General features: G+C 38.4%; 1 protein-coding gene across 2 annotated transcripts in view; it reads left to right on the forward strand.

Moving 5' to 3' along the window:
* Positions 1–17,625, forward strand: part of LOC145998697 (polyamine-transporting ATPase 13A3-like) — a 129,510-nt gene that overhangs the window by 65,699 nt on the left and 46,186 nt on the right. For both annotated transcript variants that reach the window (XM_083135177.1, XM_083135176.1), the window contains 3 exons: positions 2,583–2,662; positions 5,943–6,110; positions 8,109–8,176. In XM_083135177.1, coding sequence (XP_082991303.1) covers positions 2,583–2,662; positions 5,943–6,110; positions 8,109–8,176 — 316 coding nt within the window. The remainder of the gene's footprint in view (positions 1–2,582; positions 2,663–5,942; positions 6,111–8,108; positions 8,177–17,625) is intronic.

Below are 17,625 nucleotides of genomic sequence, written 5' to 3' on the forward strand. Positions count from 1 at the left end.
AGTTCTTCAAGATATTTTCTTTCGCGGAAACTGAAAACTTCACCATAGAATGCTACAGAACAAGAAATAATAACTTTTTATGTAAGGAACTTGCATTTTCTGTAAAGCGACAACATTATGCCGTTTTTTCCATTATATACGTGCAGATGGCGCGAGCGTCGAAAGTCATGCGGTCTCATCAGTGTTTCCATCACATCCAAATGTGCCTTTTTTTTTACGAATTTTTTTTTTAACTATGCTAACCTAACCTAACCCTATCGCTATCGTGAATGGTTTTTGGGGCAATCGTGAATGGTTTTTGGGGCTATCCGTCAATGGTTTTTGGGGCTATCAGTCAATGGTTCGTGGGGCTATCGTGAATAATTTTGGGGCTATCCGTCAATGGTTTGTGATGACATAATGAAGACGAAAGTAGGTATTTTTCAGTTAAGAAGGTTGAAACACTGCATACCCACTCCAAATCGACAAAACACAAGCATGACACGCGATGATCCATGACGAGTGCATGCCATATTGTCTGTTACCCAAGTGGAACAAGGAAGACAAATAATGACTCGTAATATGAAAAGTTGACACTATTTTATGAAAAAAGGCGTAACTTCACGTTAAAGAATCTTCCGCAATGCAGAATAGGTGAGTATCAATGCTAAAAGTAACGAAATAAACGAGTGAGAGGTGTTTGGGCGATATCGCATAATTACCGTCTTTTTAACAACACTGAAGTTATTACCTCAGTCATGTATTGCGCAGGATTAAAACATTGTTTAAATATAAAAATTAAAAGAATGGGACAGGAAAGTTTACATTAAATGAATAGGCTATTGTATGAACTAAAATGTTTGCCATCAACTTGTTTTTAGAAACAGAATTGCTTCTGCCAGTTCCCCTTTATCACAACTCTAAATCTGATTTTATTATTCAGTTCAGATATAGAAAATTGGAATAGGCACTACTTCCGATTGTTTAATTCAGATTTAATCATGTTACACAAGCATTTTTTCATGGCTAGATTTATATTTGTGTCTGTTAACACATACTTCTGAGTTTTATCGATTACTTACTACGTATTTGCTTCAGAATGATTTTTCACTTACATCTTTTCTTGCAACCAGACATTCGTTACTGTCATCTTTTATAGACTGCTGCTTTCATCTCTGTCTCATGCGTGTCGTGTGAAGGAGTTTTGTAGCTAGGTTAGGCAAGTCAGGTTTAGGCCTCTTAGTGTTCAGATAACACATCTAAATGCTTTTATGGGTTAGGTGGGCAAGGTTTAGTCCTCTTAGCTTACAATAATTTCCGTAACGGCTTTCAATATCTCGTCATCCCTGTGCTGGTCTACAGCACAAAGCCTCTTCACGTTTCTTTTCGATAGTAGTCTGTAGAATGCCATGTCAATTGGAAGTAGGGATATTTGCATATGTACTTTTTACATTTTCTTTTTGCCGATAAATATGACTTTGCAGAACTGCAAAAAGTAATAATTACTCTCAGAAAGCTTCAATTCACTTTCACAATCATTCTCATTATTCTGCGCTGCTTTCTTTTCCTTCTATGAAGAAAACATGTCCTGTTGATGGGGAAGCATGGATGCTTGCGTAAAGTAGTTTTTACATCTTTTTTTTTGCTGATAAATTGCACTTTTCAGAACAATTAAACAGTGATGATTACTTTCACTAAGGTTCTAATTTACTGTAACAATCATTTCTACAATTCTGCAATACTTTGTCTTTCTCCTATGAAACTAAAAAAAAAAGTTAATTAAACATTCCAAACTTACCTTTTAATGCTTAATGAATCACCATGTACATTTAGCGAGAGTCTGTAATTTTTCTAAGTTTTTGAAAAACTCTGGTTATGCTTGAACGTGCACTCTTGGGTGTGGCATTTGAATGCTCTCATGTTGTACTTTCATCAGAGCAATGCTACTGATATTTAAAATTCAATAATGTCCTGTAAACATGTTGTTTGTTTTAACAAGTAATTAGTGAAATGCTGTGAAAATTTTAAAGTTTGAAATTTTACTCCACAACACTTATGATGATTGTACCATCTCAGAAACTAGCAATTTATTGTTTTACCTTTGATTTAACGTGTAAAATGTTTTAATTATATAGATTTTTCATCCAGAACATTAACCACCATAAATTAAGGCTCTGCTGGACCTTTGGCCAATGACAGGGCAGCAGTTTTCGAATTTTCCTCTCCTTCCGAAAAACCACTCGAATATTGCAAAATCTGAAATGTTACGTATGCTTAGAATTCCTTCTAGAGCATTACATGAATCGTAATTGTAGAGCATTACATGAATCTTCTGGTGGGTTGCTTTCGCTACTGTCTAGGTATTTTCGACAGTTGAATTATCTTACTTATCCACATGATTGAAGTTGATTGTGTAGTCTCGTAATGAGTCTGTTTTATAATAAACACTAAATCTGCAAATAAGGCCAAAGAATGCAATATACTGTTTGTATGATTTCCTAATGTTAATTTTAAAGATTATGTATAACTTTGTTTGAATTTCAACTGCTGTAGCATAGCTATTTGAGTATTGTAAAACTTAAGCAATGTGTTTTTGCTTGCAGGTGAAAGAGAAAACAAGCATGGACCTCCACCACTTAAATCCGGGGTAGATTACATAAATCCTGGTGAGGATGATCAAATGGTATGTACTATTATATATTTTAGCCTGAGGGTACTCTGTTTTGTATATTTCTATGTGCGTGTATATTTATCTTAAATTAGAACAGTTCTGCCCAAATTACAACCCACCAAGGTGTTCTATGTAGTTTACAGCAGCATCCATGTAAGCCGTGTAAGCCTGGCTTACACTTTATTAGTTCTAGTAAAATGTATGTAATTATGTGGCAAAATTCGTAAACAACAAAGTTCAACTCTGGTCGACACCAGTGTTCGAGATCCTGTATTGCAACACTTCAGCACCAGGCAGCATAGTGCATGGGGACTCCTGCCTTTTGCTTGTGGAAAGTTGTAAGCCTTCTGAATTTTGCCTTACAAATTGCTGACCGTGAGCGAGCAGTGCCTACCCTATCTGGGTGGAGAAGAGCGGACCAAAACCCTACGTGTGTAAAACTTCGGTCAGAGGCTAACAGCAGCGTTGCAAACCTCCTGTTTAGAAAAAGTGTTGTTCATGGATGCCTACAGTATTTATTTCCACCAGGGAGAATTAAGGAAAGTATTTTTTGCAGGGGTAGGGATAACCTAGGTATATTTCCCCCATAATAGAGTTGCCTCCTCAATAGATACTAATTCAATTTGGAGTTAACATTTTTCTGCAACGCCCCTATAATAATTAACATAATTTGGTGTGACTGAAGTGAAATAATATGTGTGAAATATATTATTTTATGGTTGACATTCATTTTCCAGAAAGGGCCTCCTCCCCTTGCCCCTTCTGGACATCCATGGTCTCGTTTCAACTCCAAAATTATGCTACATTCTACTAAATTGTTCTGGGATCTATATATTATTAATATTAATTTATAACAAAAACACAAATATTAATTCGTGGTTCAACCAACGGGGTAGGTTCGATGTTACACGTCAAAATTTGAGAAAATTCAACTACCATGAACAGCAGCCCTCTTGCTTAATTTATATCCCCAACTTACAAATACAAACGACTTTTTAAACTTGTGCGAGATTAAGCATCATTATGCTTGGGTTGGCTTCACTGGCTAACCGTGAATACGTGCCAGAGAGACACAGGTCCTGCAAGAGGAGGGAGCTCCAGCGTCATCTGGTATGAATGGTTGGCTGCGAAGGAAATTTGAGCCGGTGGTGTTTCAAGGAGTTTTTTTTCCAGGAACAGGGAATTCTGAAGCAAAAAACTATCAGGAATGGGAAAAGGAGAAACGCCTAAAAACGAACGGAAAAACCAGACATACATTAATGTGCTAAACACTTGTTTCTGTTTTTCGCTTGTAGGAGAAATATTAAGATATTTGTTTTTTGTTTATGTTTGAACTCAGCTGGTAGTAATTGAGCTAAAAAGTGCAAAACGTTGTTTTAAAAATTAAGTGTTTAATGAAAACTGAAGATTGAACCAGTTTTAAAAATCTCATGTCAAATGTGAACCAAATATTATTAATTAAGCCTACATTTAATTACATAGTCCGTGATTTAAACACTCTTCGAACAATGTACGAAAAGCCTTTTTATGGTCTAGATTTGGTTTAACAAAGCACTTTTAGGTAGGCCCACCCCTTCTCTAACAGGCATGGTAACAGAAACGAAAAATATTGTGTGCCTGCCTATTGTGTAATTCATGGTGCGAAGCTGATGCTTGGTTATGCGATTATAAAAAGTATTCAGCACTTTTCTTTATGTGATTGTAAAAAGTATACAGCACTTTTCTTTAGTATCATTATTCTTTATTTTATCTAACTTTGCATATTTTTTATCGTTTGGTTACTCATTGTGATAGGAATATGACTGACATTATTTTCAGTTGAAATGTAGGAGATACACAGCCTAGCAAGGAAAACACCAGGCTCAGGGATTTATCCAGAATTTTTAAACTGGTGTAGTGTAACTTCGATTGTAAGGAGTGTAAGGTTACATTTTGTGCCAAAATTAGGGTTTTGTGAAAAAATCCATGGAAGTGTTCTGGAAAAAATGGGGGGGGGGGGGCAATGTGTGTGGATAAATCACTGATCATGCCAGCCCAAAAATAAGCACAACGGAAAATAAGCCTTCATCCTGCTAGGCTTACACTGTTGGAAAGGTCATGCTCTGCCACTGGTCCACAGTAGTACTTATGAAACATCAAAATTTTATTTTGGGGTAATATCTTTATAGTGTATAAGTAGAACGTACAGAGTTTATCATAATAAAGTAAACAACTTATCAGGTTTATTATTAAAAACATTATCTGAAACACAACAATTAGGTTTGTTGTATAACAGTGAGAGAATATTAAAGTTTTGTTTTCATGCGCAATACTTCTGTAAACACGTTCATTCTGGCACTGGTGTAGTGTTAAAGAAAATGGCGACTTTCACAGGTCCCGAGACCTTACACCCCCAATAGGTCTGTATTTGGGGCTTTGTGACAGACAAAACCTCCTATGCCGCAGAATGTGCAACAGCAGAAGGAGAGAATAAGAAATGCCCTTTTGTGGAAGAGGAGTTCTTGGGAAAAGTGTGGCATCTAGTTTCAATGGGATTTGTGTAGCACAACTGATGGAAGCCACATTGAACATTTGTAGACATTCATAGAAACTTGAAGTGTTTCTGATTGATACATAACAAATATTTTTGTTGTATTCCATATAGTTTAGTTGAAATAAATGATTAAAGTTATTTACTCTATTATGATACAACCTGTAATCGGCCTGCGACCAATAGCTGAATCAGCTTTACTGCCCCTGTGTGTATGTTGTGGGTGCCCCCGAATTAGAGCATTGTTGTTAAAACCTGTGTGATCGTGAAAATTGTAGCGGGGACAGCTCGTGAAATGTGTCGACTGAACTGTGATTGAACATAAAATTTTTCTCTGAAGAATAAGCGTAACAACTTTCCTTTTGAGATTTTGGCCAGTGTATGAGACCGATGACTACCCACTATCGTGCAGAAATTAGGGAACTACGAATGTTGAACAACCCACTGAAACCTACATTAACGACTGGGGGTTCATCGTGCTGGCCACAAATCATCCTGAAACTTGTTAGATGATCGCCCACCTCTGCTGAGGTCGCTCTGGCCCTCAACGGCAGTTGCACCAAGGGTAATAATTATTTCTAGTATAACCTGCACCATAGGTTTTTTTTTGTGGGGAAAGGGATCATTACAATTTTGGAAGAAAATTCCTCGTTACACACACATTGTATAAACCAACATGGAAAACAATTGTATGAATAGTTTATCGTGTTATGTTAACAGCCACAATCTCTTTATTTACGTAATTTTTCTTTTTTGTTTCAGGAAATATATGGATACACGCGAAACTACTTTCACACAACAATTACGTGGATCTGCATCGTTTGCACTGCTGGTCTGCTGCGTCTGGTGTTCCACTGGTGGCCAGAGTGGATGCTGTATGCTACACACAAGAGATGTTCACTTGAATTAGCAGAAAAAGTGCTGGTTTTGGTGAGTGAGTTGTATTGTCCTTTTAATCCATAAGTAGGGTATAGAAACTTCTCAAAGGCATTTGGGGCATTCCAGCGTTACATGTGTGACATTCACACATAAAATATAAGGTTTTATAGAGCGACCACAAGGAAAAAAACCTGGGACGAAAAGTCCCCGCGGAGCTCTCCCTTCTTCCATTCAGGTCAGGCCATAAGAAAGCATGGCCCACTTTCACCCTCCCTTCCTCGTGGGAGTATGGTGCACAGGAGTCGCGGGTCTGCGCAGGTTTCTTTCCTTGTGGTTCCGCTAGACATGCAATTGGATGAAATATTCATAATGAACTGATTTTATAGAATTATGAATTTCTTTGTGGTGTCTGTTAACAAATGAAAAAAAAAAAAATACATTGAGTATGAAGACATAACCTAAATGCATGAAATGCATTAAGAATAACACTTTAAAAATCTAACGAAATTTGACTAAATTTGTCGGTAAAGCATCACAAATATTTAAATCTTAATGCGGCTAAAAGCACTAATAATTTTGTTATTTACATGGAATAGGACCACTTTTTGTGGAATGCCCCGTTTATGTTTAGATTTTGCTCTGCACTCATAAGCTCAAGTTCTAAATTATTTATTACACAATCAAGGTATCCTGTACCCTCTGACAATATGGAAAGTTAATTGTTTTTCACCTTCAGTGGTTACCCAAGCACTATGATGGCAGTAGCTTTGTCTACCTTGTTGATACATAGTAGCCAGTTTCACTGATTGCTTCTTGTCAATATAACAAGGGATTAACTTCTCCCACCTATTAATAGCAACCACAACATGGATGATGGCTTGATCTAGCTCATGTGCTAATTGATACTAAGATGAAAGGATATAACGTCGCCCTGCTCATCAACAATACATACGTCTTTCCACAGTGACAACTCAGGCAAATACAGTAAGCTTGTCGATAACAACTGCAACATAATTATACATTTTTTTATGCTTTGCATCCATGCATACATTCATGGAAAACTAAGATCATAACCAGTGCTCAAAAAATCTTCTTCAGAGGTAGGTGCCAGCTGTGAATATCAGGCACCAGGTAACCACCTACTAGCAATTGTGCATACTACAGTGTTTCAAAAGTCGTGCAACCCAAACTTTGAAAATGTATATCTTGAAAACCGTAAGAGATATTTACACCGGGTTTTCTGCATTATAAAACCTCATTCATTGAGATATTTTTCAATGCTAAAAAATTATCAGTTTAGATAAATTAATAACTGGCGGAAGGCAGTGTTAAAATTTTTCCAGAAATGCATTTTTGAGTAAGAAAAATATGTAAGAAATTATCAAAGGGTCATGATTAGATGTCTGATGCCACGTCAATCTGTAATTTGCGACCAATATTGATCATGTGCAGCATTTGATGAATTTTTGACTGGCGATTTTATGGATTGAGTGAAAAAGTGCCATTTTTGGGACATATCCTCCATAAATGAGAACACTAGCAGGTCGAAATTTTGTCAACAGATGCACGCCACATATTGGCCATTCTCCAGGAGATGGATTAGGTGGCAGAACAGCTTCAGGCTGAACTTCACCCATGCAAATAAAGAATCTTCAAAATTTCGTACATATTACAGCAAAAGATAACAGTCGCCAGGCTGAAAATTTTAGTTGCCATGGTGACCTGGCGGCCGGGATTTTTCGAGCCCTGATCATAACTGTTTCTCATGAAGGATGGTGTCATTCGCTACAGAAATTAGTAACAAACAGAATCTAAATGCTTTTTATGGTTGTAAAAATTTGATAATTAAAAATAATAATACAAAATGTACCAGCAGCTGCATACTTTTTACAAAGGCAACTTTTCACTTTGTTATAATTTAAATTATTAATTTGGCTTGAAAAGAAAATTTCTAGTATGTGTACAGCTTTCAGTTGTGTTGATGATTCTTTCCATTTTTTAAATGTGCTTTTTTTTTTTGCTGAAATAATTGTTTCGTTCATTTTACAGGAAGAATACCAGCAGAAATACAAAAGCTATTATGTAAAAAGTATAGAAAATGCTACTCTGCAGAAAGCGTAAGTTCAGTTTAATTATTCATTAATACTTATGTTGTTTATATTAATTGAATGTTTCATACAAGTGAAAGGGAAGCTCATCTTCATTCGTCTTGTTGATGGGATTTCAGTAGTGTTGGGTGATATATCGTCCAGATGATATATCACGATATTGAAAAAATATCGTCCAGGCGATATCAACTAGATGATATATTTTCATGATATTTTCGTGATATACATCGTGTTGGCGATATATCATCATGATATTTGGTGGTATATATAATGTTGACAATATACAGGGTGACCTGTAATGAGATGTATTCCTTGAAAGGGGTTAAAGTAGAGGCAATTTGCAATAAATTTGACCTTATGATACCTGGTCCAAAAAGTAGTAATTTTCGAGATAATCAAACTTTTATTGTTTTTTTTTTTTTAAATTACAATTTTCCACATAAAAATACGAATTGAGAAAAAACAGCTCATTGTATGGCACTTATTTCAGCTAGAGACCTGCACAAGACCCGGAAAAAACCCATCTGCAAGGAGGCGCGCCTACAATAATATGCAACATGCACGTCAAGCCCAGGTGTTCGAAATCGCGCAAGCGAGCTTCACGTCACAGTTGTGCACAGGCATCGATGCCTGCCAGGCTTTTCTATTACCCAGGTCTTAAGAAGACCCGTGAGACTCAATGTAGTTCTTGCAGGTAGACGGCGAGCACTATTGTCAGTGTTGCCAACGGCCATTATATTTCACTACGCATTGAAATATTTGAATTTCTGCTAGCCGCAGGTGCCTTGAGGTTGTATAACCATAGGCATAGCAAGGGATGAGCGAAGTGGGCGACCACCCTGGGCCTCGCGCATATAGGGGCCTCGCGTCCTATGAGGTTGATACGAAAAACGTAATAAATGGAAGTGAGAAAGATATAAAAGGCTAATTTTTTTGGGCAATAAAATTAAAACATTTTTTTATCTGGCTTTATATTCTAGTTTAACGTTATCATTTGAATGAATACGTCAAATCAGAGGCGGGCGGGAGCTCTAAGCCTAAGGGGTCCCAAAAAAGTCAAAACAATTCTCATTTCTCATGTGAAACATTAACGCAAAAATTGCTTGGACAATTTTATCCAATTATTATATTCTTGAATAGAAAGCGCTTTGTCTTGGCTTTTCTTCTGTCTCGTGACCTTGCATAGCCTACACGATTTTAATATGTTAATGATAAAGCACCTCAAACTGCCACGGAGCAAAGTATGGGGCATTTAAATGCTCCCGGTGTTTTAAACTGAGGAAGGGTATGGATAATATTAGTAGTTCTTCCTTGCTTCCTACAGATGCAGCTATTGCCCTCTGTAACGGGCACGAAGATGATTTATCTTCAGAATATCCTGATAAAGTTTTACGTTTCAGGAATGTGCTTAAATCTGAAATCAAGTGCTTTGGCAAAGTTTCTTCTCCTTGATAGCTCTACACTAGCTTCCAGTTTTCTCTGTATCCTGTACCGCCTTCTGTTTTTTTTTCCTACTCTTCAAGTAACAACCACGAAAAAGGAACTTTCTCAAAATTGAAATTTAGGAAAAACTTCTGGAAGGTAGTGTCGAATGGCATGATTCAGCCCAAATTTACCGGACTCAGTAATCTCACTCTTGAACGAAAAAGGACAAGATCTAATGTAAAAGTATCATTCGCTGCCCAGAAGCCAGCTTTCTGTTAAGCAAGGTGGTTTGATTTAAATCAAAATTTAAATTGGGGAATTCTATTTTTAAAAAAATCACTTATTGAAATCACTTTAAATAAAATTACAGAATAATGTACACAAGAAATTTGTAGATATCAGAATTGGCAAAATTACACCAGAGAGAAAATCTGTTTGATTGATTGATTCATTTATTTGGTCAATTTATTCACAATAAGGCTAATCGGGACTGGACCTACAGTTTAAAGTGGGATCCAAACCACCATGTGCCTCCACCGGGTATCGAACCCGGTACCCGTTGATTACAAGGTGACGACACTACCACTGCGCTATACGGGAGCACCCCCCCCCCCCCCACACAAAAGTATAATGTAGAACAACCACCAGTAACCAAAAGTCCAAAATATTTACGATGGCACTTTTTTACAAAACTTGGTTCGTACTCCTTTACAGGTGTCAGCAGTGGCGGCAATTAGGGGCGGGGCCGAGAGAGTGCAGTTGCCTCCCCCCTAACTTTTTGAAACTTTTGCACCACGCTAACCTCATGTATCAAGGGAAATTAAACTGTTCTTGCCCCCCCCCCCCTCACTTTTGCACCTTGGCCCCTTAGTTTTGGAACCCAATCGCCGCCACTGGGTGTGAGTGATACAAATGTTTTCTACCAAGGAATAAATGTCTGCAATTTCAAATTGATAAAAGTGATGAACATTTTAAGTGCTCCTAGAACAGTTTAGAATCTAAAAGTTGGCAACGGTGACTGCGTGACTCATGTATCTGGAGACGGTGCAAAACCGGAATGAGTGTTCGCTGAAGATAAGCGAGCTTCATCTTGCAAGGCCTTCCAGTTACCCGTGGGCTTTCGATGCTTGACGGGTCAAAACTCAGGTATATAGTTTTACTCGCCCGCCCGACCAGCCAGGCGGGCCTAGTAAGCGATTCTGACCGATATGCAGTCCTCTGATTTCAGCATTTTTTGATAGCTAACAAATAAGTGGTTTGTTGAAAAAAAAAGTTTGTCCCAAATAACAATCACATGTAAGTAACGGGTGGGTCTAAACTTATAAGTGGTGATAAATAAATGTACTCTTAATTTACTTGGCAACGTATTAATAACAAAAATGGTATGATACGAAGCATACAAATTACTTAAATTACTTCCTTGAGTCATCAGCTATCCAACAAGGTACAAATGTTGCTTACATTCACATTTGTGTATAGGAAATAATACTTCATTCATCTTCATGTGAATGGAATCAAAGAACATTACAATTAAAGAACATTACAAGTCTTGCTCAAAGTGGGCACCTCCGTTACGAATGCTTGCACGCAGGTTTTTACGGACATTTATTCTTGTAACTTTGTGGTGTGAAGGTGTCCTTGATGTGTTGAGCAGCTGTTTTAAGATCCTCTCGCTGAGCTCTTCTTGCGAGTTTACCGGTGTCTTGTAAACTAAGTCTTTCATGTGGCCCCAAATGTAGAAGTCGCAAGGCGTCAAATCGGGGGTGGGGATGAGGTCAATCCATTTATTTGAGTAATTTACATACAGCCACTGTCGCATGCCCAGGCAGAAGTGAGTTGGCCATCCATCATCCTGGTAAATCATGTCACGTCTTGTGGCTAGAGGCACATCTTCTAACAACATTGCCATCTCGTTCCTCAAAAGATGGTCATAAGTTATGCTATTTAAGGTTTGGGCAGGAAAAATGGCCCGATCAAATGATTGTTGATAACGCCCATTCATAAACTCATTGAGAATCTCCTCGGTGCGCATTATGGAAATTGGTTACACCGGTCCGGTCAAACTTTGATTTGTCCGTCCATAAAATCTTGCTTAGGTAATCTGGATCTTCGAGATCAGCGTTTATTAGAAAACGACAGAAATCCATCCTCCTGGCAGGGTCTCCCTCCTCCAGAGCCTGCACGGGTGTGTAGTGGTATGGATAAAGCCATGCTGTGCCGTATGCAAAGTGAACCACACTTTCCACTGACTCATGCCAAGTTGCTTGGCCACAACTCTCGTCGAAGTAGTGCTGTCTCTTTGAAAACACTCCAGTATTTCCTCTTCTGCTTCAGGAGCAAACTCGCGTGGTCTGCCTGCATCGCCTTGCCGTCGTCGAACCGAATCTGTTTCCCGGATGCACCGGTATGTCGTACAAAACACTCGCGCATCTGGTAAATTCCAATTATGGAATCAGCGTTCGTATTCTCTTTGTGCTGCAGCTGCGTCACCATCACAAAACCAGTAACAGTACAAAATATCAGCGTATTCTTCATTGTCTAATGCAGCTATCATTGAACAGCACAATAACAACATTTAATAGCACCCTTTGTATCACTTATTGATTTTGTTGAACCATATTATAGGTGCACCTCCCTCTTTCCATGGTATAATAATGCGACAAGAAACAGGAAGTGACATGTTTCAATTATCAGCATCAAATCGATATGTCAGTATCGTGAATTGATACTGATTCTTCAAACATGACATTTCTGTTCTTCATGTAAAAAAATAGTAAAGTGCTCCCCTGTGCTTAGCACCACGCCATGAAGGCGTATAGGGGGTGTGGGGGTAACGCCCCACACTTTCTTGATCCGGTCATGAGTGGGGTGGGGGGTGATGTGATCAGCATCATGCCCCTGACCACCTTTACCCCCCAGGGTTTCCCCCAGGTACCCATGTCATTCGACGCTGGGTGGGCGCCGGGGCCGCTTCCAACGTTAGAAAAGTTCCCGGATTTGAACCGGCCAGGGATCGAACCCGGGACATTGGGCATGGTAGTCAGATGCATTACCGACTGAGCCACCGTGGCCACTCTTCATGGCAACGACCAATTGTAATCCTTCCTCAACGACCACTGAATGCTTCTAAATTATATTCTTGTGAAGTTGTGGATTTAAAGTAAATTTGGCAAAAGCTGGATGTTTGGCCACTTTGTATTTGGCCCCAAGCCAGTGTTGACATATGCTGCTTATGTTTGTGATAGGCGAGACTTTCATCGGCACTGGCATCCTGCTGCCTACAGTGTTAATGGTCATCCTTCCATCAACGGAAGAAATCACAATATGAACTGCAATGCCATCTGTATGACCACTTAATGTAATTTATGTTGTGCTCTTTTTGACTTATTTTTCATAAGACATACATGTGTTATTTGTTTATTGCACAGAGTTGATACTCTAATTTCTACAGATACTGATGCTTGAACATTATAGGTAATTGTAACTTTTTCAGAATATTTATTGATATTGATATGGAGGTGTTACATTGTGCCATAATATCTTATCATTTTACTTGAATTTTGCTTTAAAATACAGGGAGGTTATTTCAGTCGTTCACCGCCAGAGTGACGGCCGATAGGCGGGCTCTTCATGCAACAGGTCCCGGCAAATTGCGTTCAGGAAGTCCGTAACAGAAACCGCTTGTTTTGTAATGTTTCCACTTTTCACAATTACAGTTACAATTACAATTGAAATAAGCACGTACCTTGTCGCAAGGATGCTGGAAAAGGTGTCCTCCCAAATACAAATATTTTGGCACCTTATTTCTGACATCTAATCTTAGATTAGACATCGCTACGTTATCCTCAGTTGACAGAAATGGAAGACAGCATCCCGGCGCATAAAGCAAACCGAAAGCGTAAAATGATATTTAAAAGTAATAATAATGATGATCACTAACCTCCTGTGTTATAAGAGATGTTGAAAATGACCTCCTTTAACAGCAATACAACACGTTTCTTAGGTTCAAGAGATCCTGTCTCTCGTAATTGCCTGACCACTTTTCTGCAAGAATTCGTTTTCACGTAATTATCGTACATAAAAACTCTCTGTTCAAGACTATATTTGTTTAACGACATAAGTAATGAATGAATAACAATTAACACACAATAAAGCACTGGCCATGAGTAGCACATTACAATAACACAGTATAAGCAACACGCGTACTGTTGAACGCAAACAGAATTGAACATGAACGAACACTGACGTCTGGTAGCCGACAGTGTTGCTAACCATTTTTCAGCAATGTCCCTACAGACGTAGTCAAAATGTCCCTACAACTGACCAAATGTCCCTACGCCAAGTAAAGTAACTAAAAAAACAACACCTCATTAGCATGCAAAACAGAAGATAAAATATACACATTTACTTACCAAATCTTTCTGCTCGGTGCTTCCACAATTAATGAAGGAGCGAATTTACAATACATGACCCCTCCCCGATTTTTGTAATATTTTGCATACTCACTAATTGAGGCCTCCTAATCACGAATTTCAAGTTAAGATTTGGGGGGTCACGTGTAGAAATTGCAAAATAAGTGAAATTGAGTGGTCCGCGATCGGCACGATTGCTTATTATTTACCGGAAGATTTTGTGTTTCCAATACTTAAAAAACGAAATATACATTCCTGATATTACTACGACCCCAAATTTTAACTATGTTTGCCTATCCTAACCTAACCTAACCGTACCTGAATGGTTCGTGGGGCTATCCGTCAATGGTTTGTTGGGCTACCCGTGCATGTTTTTTTCGAGCCCAAATTTTAACTATGTTTGCCTAACCTAACTTAACCTAAACTTACCGAGAATGGTCAGTGGGGCTATTCCTGAATGGTTTTGCGGTAATTGTGATTACGAACCGATAAAAAATATTATTTTCGTAGCACTTTAACGGGAAACGTTCATCATCGAAGACACTATTTTCGTATCCTGCAATTTTATGATTGATGTACTGTTGCCAAATTTACCTGTAATCAAATCAGTTCTTCTACATCGTGATTGTCGCTGTCACATGTAAGCACGTTCTTTGGGCAATATACTGAAATCCATAAGTTTATTAATTAGCCCACAGCCATCCTCCTGCACACTCCACCTAACAATCTGTACAACATTAACAACTTTTTTACTGTTCTCTTCCGCCATTCTTACACGATCCATGCTCTCCAAGTATGAAATCAACAGTGTGGCAACGCTGTAGACAGCGTAACTAATTTTAATTTGTTCATATCAACAAATATGGCTACCATACTTGTATACGGAGAATCATTGCGAGAATTGAAAAGCTTATTTTACAACTTCTGCACGTTAATGAACATTTTTTCCCCCTCACCCCAACATGTTAACTTGAGATAAATAATCACGAATAATTATTTCGTGAGTATAAGACGTAGCATAGAAATTACAGAAGGGTCCGGTATTGTAAATTCTTGCCTTAATGAATAATAGGGGTGTGCTGGACAGAATTTTTTGGGTCGGGACGGGATCGGGATGGTAATTTTTTTAAATCCCGACATTCGGGACTGAAAAATTTGCAATTTCCCGACCAAGTCGGAAAATTTTCTGGACGGGAAATGTTCGAAATTTCCCGAAGCACTGGAAATCTTGAATTTTACAAGTCATTTTCACTTTAAGTGATCGTTTTTGCATTTCTAGAATAAAAACTTACAACTTTCGATAAGTTCCAGAAACTTACAAGGCAGAAAACGTCGAGAATTAACGACTTTTTAAAGTAAAGAATCCAGCACACCCCTAATGAATAACGTTGAGTCGTTTACTGTTGATTATGTTATTTGAAGTCATACATGCTGCTGCTGTGAAGAGATGGATGTTGGTTGGTGATGCTGTATTTCCTGCATTCTTTAACAATTTTGGTCCCATTTTATTTCCCTTTTTTGTTTTTGTATCACTTAACATTGAAAATATTCTTTCCGTTTCCGCGTTAGAATGCGGCAATGTTAGCACTATTTTCGCGAGAGTGGAAATGTTTTCAAAAAGGAACTTGCCTTGAAAGTTTTTGGTAACCGATAACATGTTCCAAAATTCTGATGGAGATTTGTTAGTTAGTTCTTTTTTCTCCTCCTCGCTAAAGTATCCAGATAAACTAATTCATAAAATGTAATTTACCAAGATTGAAAAAAGTACCTACGTTTTCCCTCATTTGGCAAAATCTGTCCCTACGTTCCTACGCGGGCGAAATTTAGTGAAAAGTCCCTATGCGTAGGGACATGTCCCTACGGTTGGCATCACTGCCGACACGTGCAGTATGAAGCGCCCTCTCGCGGCTGACAACTCACCCAACCCCCGATAAGCTGCAGGCGCTGTCGCGACAACTGAGAATAAAGTAGCGATGACTAATCTAAGATTAGATGTCAGAAATAAGGTGCCAGAAATATTTGTAATTGCGAGGGCACCTTTTCCTGCAATCCTTGCGACAAGTTACGTGCTTATTTCAATTGTAATTGTAACTGTAATTGTGAAAAGTGGAAACATTACAAAACAAGCGGTTTCTGTTACGGACTTCCTGAACGCAATTTGCCGGGACCTGTTGCATGAAGAGCCCGCCTATCGGCCGTCACTCTGGCGGTGAACGACTGAAATAACCTCCCTGTATTTAAGAAAGAATTAAAACCCGACCAAGATATGATAAACCCTGGTAAACTCATGAACTGAAGTGGACAGTCATTTGTTTCCTAGTTTGCTTGTTCCTTTGTTTGTGCCAGCCCCCATGGCAGAGTGGTTAGCACATCACGTCACAACGTCAGGAATCCTGGCCTGGGCATGGGTGTTTGTGAGTGTCATTCATTAATTTCATCATATCACTCATCCCCATCTTTGCAAATTAGCCAAAATTGGCACAAAAAGAGAAGTAAAATAAAGCAAATCAATGAATCAGTTAATCGCTTGTTCCTTTGCTTGTGTCAGAGTGCGATATTTATCACTCCTTTCCCTTAACTGCATTGTCAAAAAATTCATCAATGTCAAAAACATTATGCCTGATTTCACTTTGTAGTTTCCCCTTCATGGTGATACAAACACTTGGCACTGAATAAAGGTGGTGGTGATGTGTTCAAGAATGCTGCACATTTTGGCAATGCAGGGGTAGGAGTAAGCAGCTCATTGCATCTTGCACACTGTTTGCTCAAATACGTTGGGAAATTTGATGACAGAACCACAGGGTGTTATATCTTATTGGTCGAGCTGCACTTAATTTACAGAATAATGAGACTGGAAAAGTATTGGTGTTCTCTTAGCCCTAGTTTTTCTACTTTATTCTGTAAGACACAGATTTCTAAAATATTACTGCTATAATCTTATGAATTTTTGGTTCCTGTTCACTCAAATACTTCCTATATTATTGTAAGAAAAAAGCTGTAAGGTAGCCTGTAGCATTAACATTATTGCATTAGTATTTTATAAACATATTAAGTAATTACTTTTGTTACTTATTTTTAGTGTGTTTATGTTGCAAGTAAGTTTCTACCATAGAACTATTGCAAGGGTTGTTCAAGGTTGTCAGATACTTTTATTTCCAAGGAAAAAATTGAAAGTCCTACAAGCACCAAACTAGGTCTGTTTTTCAAAGTATACCACCTGAGTGTCCAGACATCCCTGGCATTTCCATGATTCCTTTGGCATGGAAGTAGTTGCTGCTGTTTTAGCCACTGCAGGACATCTTTTTTCAGTGCTTCATCTGTCTTCAATTTCTTCCCTCTCAGATGCTATTTAAGTAGCTGAAACAAATCTGATAATCGCTGTACGCTAAGTCTGGACTTAAGGGCATATGGTAACACCTCCCAGTGCATTTCAGCATGGTTTATTGCTTTGACCATGTGGGGCTGCGCATTGTCATGGTGAGGAATGACATTTTCAGACAACATCCCCAGTCTTTTAATAATTGAAAGTTCCAAAGAGGATGTTGGCAGTGGCCACTGAAATTAATAGAACAAAGAAGAAGAAAACAGTTTCGCCAATAAAGTAACTACTATTTTCTCCGT

Source organism: Lepisma saccharinum, chromosome 14, assembly GCF_977018435.1.
Source record: "Lepisma saccharinum chromosome 14, izLepSacc3.1, whole genome shotgun sequence".
In the NCBI taxonomy this organism is placed as follows: Eukaryota; Metazoa; Arthropoda; class Insecta; order Zygentoma; family Lepismatidae; genus Lepisma; species Lepisma saccharinum.